General features: G+C 47.9%; 2 protein-coding genes across 4 annotated transcripts in view; one reads left to right on the top strand and one right to left on the bottom strand.

The window, feature by feature from the left end:
- The first annotated feature begins 5,637 nt into the window (after positions 1 to 5,637).
- Positions 5,638 to 11,798, top strand: part of ZNF219 (zinc finger protein 219) — a 14,670-nt gene continuing 8,509 nt past the window's right edge. Inside the window, exon 1 of one of the 3 annotated variants that reach the window (XM_040227128.1) lies at positions 5,638 to 5,763. The gene's annotated coding sequence lies outside the window, so the exon portion shown is untranslated. Of the gene's footprint in view, positions 5,764 to 7,119; positions 7,189 to 11,285; positions 11,440 to 11,798 lie in introns of those variants that run through there. The other 2 variants (XM_040227129.1, XM_040227127.1) reach the window with 2 other exon arrangements.
- Positions 6,546 to 8,719, bottom strand: TMEM253 (transmembrane protein 253). The gene is made up of 5 exons (XM_040227132.1): positions 8,538 to 8,719; positions 8,397 to 8,453; positions 7,997 to 8,107; positions 7,735 to 7,881; positions 6,546 to 7,166 (listed from the first exon to the last, which is right to left on the bottom strand). Exons 1-5 carry the CDS (start codon positions 8,571 to 8,573, stop codon positions 7,086 to 7,088), a joined length of 432 nt encoding a protein of 143 aa, XP_040083066.1. The 5' UTR covers positions 8,574 to 8,719; the 3' UTR covers positions 6,546 to 7,085.

The following is an 11,798-nucleotide window of genomic DNA, read 5'->3' as shown; positions in this document are numbered from 1 at the left end:
TATTATAGAAAAATTGGAACAATGGCAATACTAAGCCCATAGTCCCACATGCCAATAATTGGGCAGAGTTGAGTAGGGTTAGTCTTTAAACAGAATGTGGGCTTTCTAGATTGCCATAGTTCCCATCACTCCCTATTAACTCATGCCCAATCTGCTCCACTCATTTACTATTTCTCATCTCTATAGGCAATTTATTTTCAACCTCTGAAGTGTTTTATAGTTTTAAAGTTTTTTTTTTCTCATGTGTGATTTATTTGAGCCTTACTACTCCAGTAAGGTAGCAAGAATAAATATTATAATCTCCATTTAAGCAAAATGCATTTCAGAGAGGTCTGATTTGCCCAAACTTCCATATCAAAACAAGAGTCTAGATTTTCTGACTCCCAATCTTATTATTCTTGGCAGGGGAAACTACTGAGTTTCTATTAAGAACTTCATTATATGGACTTCTCTGGCAGTCTAGTAGCTGGGACTTCATGTCTCCAACTGTAGGGGGCATGGGTTCCGTCCCTGATCAGGGAACTAAGATCCTGTGAGGCATGTGACATGGGCAAAAAAAAAAAAAAAACCAACCTCATTTTAGTGGTTCATGTATCAAAACCAGAGAAGTAGATACAGGTATAACTGTTGGAATGGATGAATTCCCACTGCTTAGTTGTTCAAGAATTCTTGCAAATTATTACCTCCTCTTCTTTCAATGAACTATGTCTACTCCCCTTTCAGGCATATGAAGATTGCCCTTCTAACCATCCTGAAGTTGAGTGTGACTATATGACTTGTTTTGGTCAATGAAGTGTCTGTGAAAGCGATATGTATCCCTTTGAGGCAGAAGCATTTAAGAACCTGAACAATTCTTCATGTTTACTTCACAACTTGGGAAGGGGCTGGAGCTGGGGGGAGGGGGGATTAGTCTCATGGTGACATGGTAGAGAGCGCCAGGCTGTGACAGTGGTGCAAGAGTGGCCGAGAGGAGCTATCCCACGTCTGAGGTCAGGGGTGGCGGCGGAGAGGAGCAACTCCAAGTCTGAGGGGCAGCAGCTGTGCAGGCACAGGAAGGCCGAGAGGAGCTACTCCATGTTCAAGATCAGGAGGGGCGACCTTGTCCAAGGTAAGGAGCAGCGGCTGCACTTTGCTGGAGCAGCCGTGAAGAGATACCCCAGGTCCAAGGTAAGAGAAACCCAAGTAAGACGGTAGGTGTTGCAAAAGGGCATCAGAGGGCAGACACGCTGAAACCATAATCACAGAAACGAGCCAATCTGATCACACAGACCACAGCTTTGTCTAACTCAGTGAAACCAAGTCATGCCGTGTGGGGCCACCCAAGATGGACAGATCATGGTGGAGAGGTCTGACAGAATGTGGTCCACTGGAGAAGGGAATGGCAAACCACTTCAGTATTCTTGCCTTGAGAACCCCATGAACAGTATGAAAAAAGCAAAATGATAGGATACTGAAAGAGGAACTCTCCACGCTGGTAAGTGCCCAATATGCTTCTGGAGATCAGTGGAGAAATAACTCCAGAAAGAATGAAAGGATGGAGCCAAAGCAAAAACAGTACCCAGTTGTGGATGTGATTGGTGATAGAAGCAAGGTCTGATGCTGTAAAGAGCAATATTGCCTAGGAACCTGGAATGTCAGGTCCATGAATCAAGGCAAATTGGAAGTGGTCAAACAGGAGATGGCAAGAGTGAATGTCAACATTCTAGGAATCAGCAAACTAAAATGGACTGGAATGGGTGAATTTAACTCAGATGACCATTATATCTACTACTGCGGGCAGGAATCCCTTAGAAGAAATGGAGTAGCCATCATGGTCAACAGAAGAGTCTGAAATGTAGTACTTGGATTCAATCTCAAAAACAACAGAATGATCTCTGTTCATTTCTAAGGCAAACCATTCAATATCACAGTAATCCAGGTCTATGCCCCAACCAGTAATGCTGAAGAAGCTGAAGTTGAACGGTTCTATGAAGACCTACAAGACCTTTTAGAACTAACACCCCAAAAAGATGTTCATTATAGGGGACTGGAATGCAAAAGTAGGAAGTCAAGAAACACCTGGAGTAACAGGCAAATTTGGCCTTGGAGTACGGAATGAAGCAGGGCAAAGGCTAATAGAGTTTTGCCAAGAGAATGCACTGGTCATAACAAACACCCTCTTCCAACAACACAAGAGAAAACTCTACACATGGACATCACCAGATGGTCAACACTGAAATCAGACTGATTATATTCTTTGCAGCCAAAGATGGAGAAGCTCTATACAGTCAGCAAAAACAACACCAGGAGCTGACTGTGGCTCAGATCATGAACTCCTTATTGCCAAATTCAGACTTAAATTGAAGAAAGTGGGGAAAACCACTAGACCATTCAGGTAAGACCTAAATCAAATCCTTTATGATTATACAGTGGAAGTGAGAAATAGATTTAAGGGACTAGATCTGATAGGTAGAGTGCCTGATGAACTATGGATGGAGGTTCGTGACATTGTACAGGAGACAGGGATCAAGACCATCCCCATGGAAAAGAAATGCAAAAAAGCAAAATGGCTGTCTGGGGAGGCCTTACAAATAGCTGTGAAAAGAAGAGAAACGAAAAGAAAAGGAGAAAAGGGAAGATATAAGCATCTGAATGCAGAGTTCCAAAGAATAGCAAGAACAGATAAGAAAGCCTTCTTCAGCGATCAATGCAAAGAAATAGAGGAAAACAACAGAATAGGAAAGACTAGAGATCTCTTCAAGAAAATTAGAGATACCAAGGGAACATTTCATGCAAAGATGGGCTTGATAAAGGACAGAAATGGTATGGACCTAACAGAAGCAGAAGATATTAAGAAGAGGTGGCAAGAATACACAGAAGAACTGTACAAAAAGATCTTCACGACCCAGGTAATCACCATGGTGTGATCACTCACCTAAAGGCAGACATCCTGGAATGTGAAGTCAAGTGGGCCTTAGAAAGCATCACTATGAACAAAGCTAGTAGAGGTGATGGAATTCTAGTGGAGCTATTTCAAATCCTGAAAGATGATGCTGTGAAAGTGCTGCACTCAATATGCCAGCAAATTTGGAAAACTCAGCAGTGGCCACAGGACTGGAAAAGGTCAGTTTTCATTCCAATCCCAAAGAAAGGCAATGCCAAAGAATGCTCAAACTACCACACAGTTGCACTCATCTCACACACTAGTAGAGTAATGCTCAAAATTCTCCAAGCCAGACTTCAGCAATACGTGAACTGTGAACTCCCTGATGTTCAAGCTGGTTTTAGAAAAGGCAGAGGAACCAGAGATCAAATTGCCAACATCCGCTGGATCACGGAAAAAGCAAGAGAGTTCCAGAAAAACATCTATTTCTGCTTTATTGACTATGCCAAAGCCTTTGACTGTGTGGATAACAACAAACTGTGGAAAATTCTGAAAGAGATGGGAATACCAGACCACCTGACCTGCCTCTTGAGAAATCTGTATGCAGGTCAGGAAGCAACAGTTAGAACTGGAGATGGAACAACAGACTGGTTTCAAATAGGAAAAGGAGTACGTCAAGGCTGTATATTGTCACCCTGCTTATTTAACTTCTATGCAGAGTACATCATGAGAAACTCTGGGCTGGAAGAAACACAAGCTGGAATCAAGATTGCCGGGAGAGACATCAGTAACTTCAGATATGCAGATGACACCACCCTTATGGCAGAAAGTGAAGAGGAACTAAAAAGCCTCTTGATGAAAGTGAAAGAGGAGAGTGAAAAAGTTGGCTTAAAGCTCAACATCCAGAAAACGAAGATCATGGCATCCATTCCCATCACTTATATGGGAAATAGATCAGGAAACAGTGGAAACAGTGTCAGACTTTATTTTGGGGGGGCTCCAAAATCATTGCAGATGCTGATTGCAGCCATGAAATTAAAAGACACTTACTCCTTGGAAGAAAAGTTATGACCAATCTAGATAGTATATTCAAAAGCAGAGACATTACTTTGCCGACTAAGGTCTGTCTAGTCAAGGCTATGGTTTTTCCTGTGGTCATGTATGGATGTGAGTTGGACTGTGAAGAAGGCAGAGTGCCAAAGAACTGATGCTTTTGAACTGTGGTGTTGGAGAAGACTCTTGAGAGTCCCTTGGACTGCAAGGAGATCCAACCAGTCCATTCTGAAGATCAGCCCTGGGATTTCTTTGGAAGAAATGATGCTAAAGCTGAAGCTCCACTACTTTGGCCACCTCATGGGAAGAGTTGACTCATTGGAAAAGACTCTGATGCTGGGAGGGATTGGAGGCAGGAGGAAAAGGGGACGACCGAGGATGAGATGGCTGGATGGCATCACTGACTCGACAGACGTGAATCTGAGTGAACTCTGGGAGTTGGTGATGGACAGGGAGGCCTGGCGTGCTGCGATTCATGGGGTCGCAAAGAATCAGACACGACTGAGCGACTGAACTGAACTGAACTGAAGATCATGGCACCTGGTCCCATCACTTCATGGGAAATAGATGGGGAAACAGTGGAAACAGTATCAGACTTTATTTTTTGGGGCTCCAAAATCACTGCAGATGGTGACTACAACCATGAAATTAAAAGACGCTTACTCCTTAGAAGGAAAATTATGACCAACCTAGATAGCATATTAAAAAGCAGAGACATTACTTTGTCAACAAAGGTCCATCTAGTCAAGGCTATGGTTTTTCCAGTGGTTATGTATGAATGTGAGAGTTGGACTGTGAAGAAAGCTGAGTGCCGAAGAATTGATGCTTTTGAACTGTGGTGTTGGAAAAGACTCTTGAGAGTCCCTTGGACTGCAAGGAGATCCAACCAGTCCATCCTAAAGGAGATCAGTCCTGGGTGTTCATTGGAAGGACTGATGCTGAAGCTGAAACTCCAGTACTTTGGCCACCTCATGCGAAGAGTTGACTCATTGGAAAAGACCCTGATGCTGGTAGGGAGTGGGGGCAGGAGGAGAAGGGGACAACAGAAGTTGAGATGGCTGGATGGCATCACCGACTCGATGGACATGAGTTTGGGTAAACTCCGGGAGTTGGTAATGGACAGGGAGGCCCAGTGTGCTGCAATTCATGGGGTCAAAAAGAGTCTGACACGACTGAGCAACTGAACTGAACTGACATGGTAGTATCTCAAAACGGTGGTGGTCCATGGACTTGGGTACCTGAATAATTCACAAAGAGCAGAGCACCCTGCCAGAGAGTAAACCTTTGTGGATTTAGGCCATTGAGATTTTGGCATTGTTACCACAGCACAACCTAGCCTAACCTGATACAAGGTTTATCTGCATGGCAACTGAACTTTTCCAAGAACTAAAATGCAGTTCCTAGATATCTGATCATATCATAAAACTTGTTGCTCCTATGTGGAAGACAGTTAAGAATGAATTGTTGACTTTTATTCCTAGCTTCTTCAGCTACCACCACATTCTGATTTTGAGGAAAATTATTGTGAGTGCTTCACAGATGAGCTCTCCATTATTCTGGCATTTAGACTGGGGGAGTGGGGGAGATTTTGTTTCCTCATTCCACAGCCTAATCCCAGAACTGTCCCCACCCACTAATACTCACACAATCTTGTCATAGGGCAACTATTACCACTCCCAAGGTGTCACAAACAGCGGGCGCCACTGCAATGTCAGGGCAATGCAGCCAGGCTGCGCTCTTTCCTCACTGGTGCCTGGGCTTGGTTAAGTCTGGAGAAGCAGCCTTCTCAAGTGGGAACAAAAATGAGTGTGAGGCGCACACCCATCCCGGCACTATGTGAATTTGGGGTGAGTTTTCTTAGTATTGCAGCTCTGGTCAATTTCTAGTTTCTCTAGCGGCTAGCAAGCTGTCGGGTTGGTGCTACTGGGCGCCCTCGTTTTCCTGGGCTTTTCTCAAGCCCACCTGAACTTGCCATTTTTGCACAATTGCAAAGGTCATAAACGGTGGGGGTCGAGCACAACCAGAGCTTCTGCAAGCGCGCCGCAGCTGCGATCAAAGGTCGGCAGGGCTGCCGAGAGGCTGAGCCTGCGCAGTATCGCTCCCGCCTTGGAGAGAAAGGGTGGCTGCAACGCGGGATCGTTACACCGGCTAGCTCACAAGAGGCGGGAAAACCTTAGCTTGGGTCGCCGTGTCCCTCCCTCTTCCTGCCCTGTCCACCCCGTCTGCCCAGCCAGTCCGTCCTCCTCAGGCGCCTAGGCCCCAGGGGAGGGGGATGAGAAGGGCCCCGGGTTTCTGACTCATCATCTCCAACCCCTTTCTCGCGCGCGCTCCAAGTCTCAGGACTTTGGACCTGGGCACTGTGGGAAGGGGCACGGCGACAGCATCTAGGAAACCCCAGCTCTGCCGAGGGGCGGCCCTCAACCCCAGCCGGTCTCCGAAGCTACCAGATGGAGGAATATAGAACCCCAGTCAGTTCTGTTACCGAGGTTGGGGTGGTGGCGCCCCCGCGTAGAACTGCCCTCCCAGCTCCTCCCTGCACGCGGGGCCAGTGGTCGCGTCCGAGGAAACGCTCGTCTAGGCCCAGATTTCCAGCGCCTCGCGTCACTCAGCAGATGCACAGCGCCCGCACCACAGAAGGGAAGGCTCTTTATTTCCCAGCAGGCCACGGGGCGGCGAGGCATCCTGGGATTGTAGTTTCCGCTAGGGTAGAAAGGCACCAGATCGAAGTGAGAGAACGGAAGCACCAGTGGTGAATGGATCTCAGAGAGTGGGCGTGTACGGGAACCCGGGTTTGGAGTGAATGGGATTGTGAAAGGTGGAAATCTTGGAAACAGTGAGATGAGGCAGATGTGAAGCTGGGGAGGCAGTGGGTAAGAATGGAAGGGAGGAAATGGATCTAGCTGAAAGTTAAAGGATGTCTTATCTTGCAGGCAGTCAGATTCTCAGGGCTGTGAGGTGATGGAAGACTCACTCTAGTGTTGCTTTCCCCAGCAGGGAAGGGTAAAGCAAGGGGCCTAGTCAGAGGGAAAATTGAAGGCACTCCACCAGACTTCATGTATGTCTCGGGGGACTCCATCTAGTTTGAGTTCAGGGGGATGCGGTGCAGGAGAGTCTGGAGAATGTTCCCGTCGGATAGGAGGGCAGCACATGTCTGCTTCCACTTGCCGGCTCACTCATTTGTTCTCTTTGCTGTGCTAGCCACTGTGGGACCAGTCTCCAACTCAGGAACTTCCTCCAACTCTGAGAGGCCCTGAAAACCAGACAGTTGTGAGGTGAGCAAACATCAAGGGTGAGAAAGGAGGAATCCCAGAGAGATGCAGCTTCCTCCTCTCCCATTTTTTCCCTCACGTTCACATAGTCCTTCCAATATTTAGTCACATTCCTAATGCTCTCCCACATTTCTAGCCCCAACCATTTAGATACTCAGTTTCCTGTTACCCATCACTAGGAGAAAGGGAAAGTGAAGTCGCTCAGTCATGTTCGACTCTTTGCGGACCCCATGGACTGTAGCCTACCAGGCTCCTCAGTCCGTGGAATTTTCCAGGCAAGAGTACTGGAGTGGGTTGCCATTTCCTTCTCCAGGGGATCTTCCCAACCCAGGGACCGAACCCAGGTCTCCCGCACTGCAGGCAGACACTTTACCGTCTGAGTCTCCTAGCCATCACTAGGAGAGACATGTCCAAAGCCAGAAAACTAATAAGTTTCAGTTTAACAACCCCTCCTGCCCCGCCACATTGTTCTTCCTTAAGTACCATTGACCAGAATAGCCAGTGAAAAAACAAGTTTCTAGCTCTCTGCTTCCTCCCAGCCCTCAATACCTCCTGTAGCTCCTGGTAGCGAAGACTCTGGCTTCTGCAGCATCTTGGCTTCCTCTGGCTCAGCAGGAACAGGGAGTATGCTGAGACCAGCACTCCCCCTAGGGTGAAGGCCTCAGCGCTGAGCTCCAGCACCAGCAAGCCAGCTAGCTGTAGGTAGATGGGGCTGAGGGTGTGCTGCAGGGGACCCTGCACCTATCTGCCCTTGTCCTTTCCCCTCCTCTTGCCTCCGCATCCTCCCACATTCTCCTTTATTCACTTGTACCTTGGAGGGGACGGTTGGGGCAGACATCAAGGCTGTCTTCATCACCTCGACCACCAATGCGATGAAGCCCGAGATCAGATTAAAGGTGTTGAATATCATCATGGCACGCACCTGCCAGTGAGCCAGTTGAGTCCTGCCAGCCTAGGGGACTCATTGGAACCTCAAGCCCCACCTGTAGCCTAGCTGAAAACAAAACTCAGCTCCTATTCCTCCACCTCCAAACAAGATCATCAGCCCTTTAACTTTCTTATTTTACCCCCTCAGGGTTTTAGGCCAGTCATGGGCAGAGAGCTGACATAATTAGTCAACAGTTAGAAATTCACTTCCTAGACTGAGATGTGCATGTGTGTATGTGTTTCAGGGGGTGGGAGAATAGTACTGCATTCTTTTCCCCTCTCACCTTCCAGAGACGGGGTGCTCTGCGCAGCTCAAGAGTAACAATCCCAGTGAGGAGACCCTGAATGATGAGAAAGGCAAGTGGTGAGGCCTGGCTTGTTAGAGAGGAGCCCTTCCTTCTACCCTCCCACGTGGTAGTTCTTACCAGTATGCTAGGCCCAAGTGGCAGTGCTGTGGTCATGTGACAAGCAGAGTTCAGGCAGGCTACTGAGACAGCAAAGGGCACCACAGCCACTGCCAGCCATAGCTGGCTCACCTGGAGGCCAGATGCAGTGTAGTTGAAGGGAAACTGTCAGGAACTCCCTTCCTCCCAATCTTTGCCTCTTACATAGATCAGCGATTGGGAAGAATGCATAGTGCCAGAGAGTAGTCAACCAAGGGCAATAAGGAGGAGATATCATTTAATTTTTTTTCTGCCTCATGCTGTAGTTCAGTTACTTACCTGTGTGTTTTCCCCATATGGAGAATCTACTTGGAGATTAAGAGTCTTGCCTTGTTTATTCAATATTTCCTCCACCCTCCGCCCACTCAGAGCCTAGCACAGTTTCAGGCACGTGATAAGTGCTTACAAAATATGTGTAGAACCGAATTGGGGGTACAAGTGAACATGCTGAAGGTCGGGGTGGGGCAGCTTGGCCTCACCGCCAGCACCAGGAGGCGCCCACTCTGCCTGTGCCTGGCCCAGTGCTGTAGCTTTTCCAGACGAAGGCTAGGTCTCTCTTGCTGACCAGCTCTGTCCTCCATGGCTCCCTTGACCACTAGAGCTCCGTGATTTCTAGCCTGGGAAAAATGCATTATGACACCCATCAGAAGACAGGACATACAGCAACATCTCTTTCAGCTGCCCCTCTGCCTGCTTTCAATATCCAGAAGTTGAGACTTAGGGTCCTTACACCTACCTAGTCTGAAGCAGCTGCTCCAAAAGGATGGGTCCCAATCGGGCCTGGAGTTCCTGGCGGGGACCCTGGTAGCTCAGAGCAGATGACAAACTTGTCCTGGCAGAGACAGGCTATCAGGGCTGAGGTGTGGTGGGGCAAAGGTCCCTATGAGGGCCTATGGATCCAGGGAGTGGCGGTGGGTAGACACTAGCCTCAGTTCACTCTACAAGACACCTTGCCCTATCTCATTCTGTTCCCATTTCCTGTTGACCCCGTCTCTGCCCATCCTTGGTGCCTCTTCTGATCACTCACCTTATCCACATGGATACTATCACCTTGGTCTCCGATGTCCCATTTCCACCTAATCTTTTTCCTTTTTTAGGGGGCTTCCTCCTTAAATTACTTGTCATTCTGTAAGGAAATCCCACCTCACTCTCTGGATTAGTCCCATCATTACCACTTGAAGGTTTGTCTCAAGACCAGCCAAGACCTGGCTTCTTATCTCTCACTTTCTGGACAATTTCTCCTCTCTCATTCCTTTCTTGAAGGATTTACTCTGGATTGGGCACTGACTAAGTGGATGGAGAGCTCTATTTATAGTAGGGATTGTTTTTGACTCAGTGATAACCTGTAGTTAGACATGTTAGAAGATGGTCCTTAAATGGTCAGTCTTGGAAAGGACACTATTGCAACAATTAATATTTTTGAGGGACAGAAGTTGCCTTGCAGCCAGGCAAGCTCTGACACTTTCCCAGCTGTGTGGCCTTGGATACATTATTCTACCAATTTGAACCTCAGTTTGTTGAAACTGAGTGATTAAAAGGGGGACAGTAATATGACTGGGAAGGGTTGTTGACTCAGGGTGGGTACATAATAACCATTAATGATGCTGATTAGTTTATACTGATATACCTGATGCCATTACAGCACTTATTCAGAAGCTAAGCTGGGGTCATTTATTTCTACACACCAGGGAGGCCTGGTGTGCTGCAGTTCCTGGGGTCGCAAAGAGTCAGACATGACTTAGCTACTGAACAGCAATAAAGAAGCAGAATCACCTGGGCCCAAATATATATTCTGTAGATCAAAAGTAGGAAAAGCCCACCTCGGTGCAAGCCTGACTTCTGGAGGCAACCAGATCTATGTTCAAATCCCAGATCAACCCAGGTGACCTTGGGCAAGTTACTTAATCTCTGTTTTCTTATCATTAAAGGTAAATTAATACCAATCTCAAGGGGTTGCCTTAAGTATTAAAAGAGAAAATGCATATGAACCCATTCAGTTCAGCACCTGGCACCTACACGCTCAATAAATGTGAGTCGCTATTATTAATTGATGACAGAAGACGGAGCCAGAAGACCCCAGGAGTTAGAACTAGGAGGCAGGGTCCTGGGAGCCAAGTGGCCTTCTATGTGAGTCACTTTTGCCCTGTTCAGTGCTGCACCAACTCACTGAAATACTGTGCCCCCTCTTCTTTACTGGGCAGTGAGAATCACATTTAAAGGGATCTTGAGAACTGTTGTGTCCACTCTCTCCTCTATCCTTACGTATATTAATTTTATTTTGTGGCGATGGCCTGACAGAATGTGAGATGTTGGGCTTGCACTGAGTATCCCATAACTGGTAGGCCAGTGGAAAGAGTCTAGCCTCATTTTCCTTACCTGTAAATGCAGACTAATTATAGAAGTGTTAGTGGAAGGATTGTATATTATTAAATATGTGATCAGGCATTCAGTGAAATATTGATCAAATCTAAGTGTCCAGTTTACAAATTTGTAGTCCCTGTCTAGATTACAGTCTCCTCAAGGGAGAGTACCACATTCCGCTACTGTGTTCATCCCCCACGGCCCTGAGCATAGTGCTTGGTACTCAGTAAGCACTCAGTAAATATTTGTTGTATTGAAGAGCCATTAAAGTAACTTAAGGAATGGAAAAATAGAACTCGAGAGGAAGGAGCAAGAATTGTTTATCGAGAACAGAAAGGACCGAACAGTAACTTTAATGTTTCTTACACAGCCGACATTAACTATCTCTATAATCGCCCCTCCTCCTCCCCCAAAAGAGAGACAGAAATTGTAAGGGAGAGGCTTTGAGATAAAACCCCAGGAAGAACTTCCCGAGTCTGTGCATGTTGGGGCAGAAAGAGCGGCAGAGCCAGCTCCTTCCCTGGTATGTCCGGGTTTAGGGTGGGAGGGGCAGTCCTGCTTGGAGGCTGGGGGAAGGACGAGATGACCTTTCAAAATCTCTTCCAGTCTCCTGTTGGAATCATCCGTGCGCCCCACCCCCGTTCCCCCCCTCCTCCGACAGCGCCCCCAGTCTCCAAACGGCCCGCACCCCGCCCCTGGCGGCCGCCTCTCGCGGCTCCCGGGGTCCCCTGCTCCCTGTCCCCGGAGCCGGAGCCCCGCTCCCGCTCCCGCTCCCGTGCGGCTCCCAGCCCCGCCGCGCCGCCCCCCGCATGCTAATGGCCGGGCCGCCTCCCGCCGCACACAATGCGGGCCGGGGCCGGGGGCGGGGGACCGGGGAGGGGG

The sequence above is a fragment of the Oryx dammah genome, unplaced genomic scaffold, assembly GCF_014754425.2.
Source record: "Oryx dammah isolate SB20612 unplaced genomic scaffold, SCBI_Odam_1.1 HiC_scaffold_26, whole genome shotgun sequence".
NCBI lineage: Eukaryota > Metazoa > Chordata > Mammalia > Artiodactyla > Bovidae > Oryx > Oryx dammah.
Note: the sequence above shows the minus strand (reverse complement) of the source record. Positions and strands in the feature narration are given on the sequence as shown.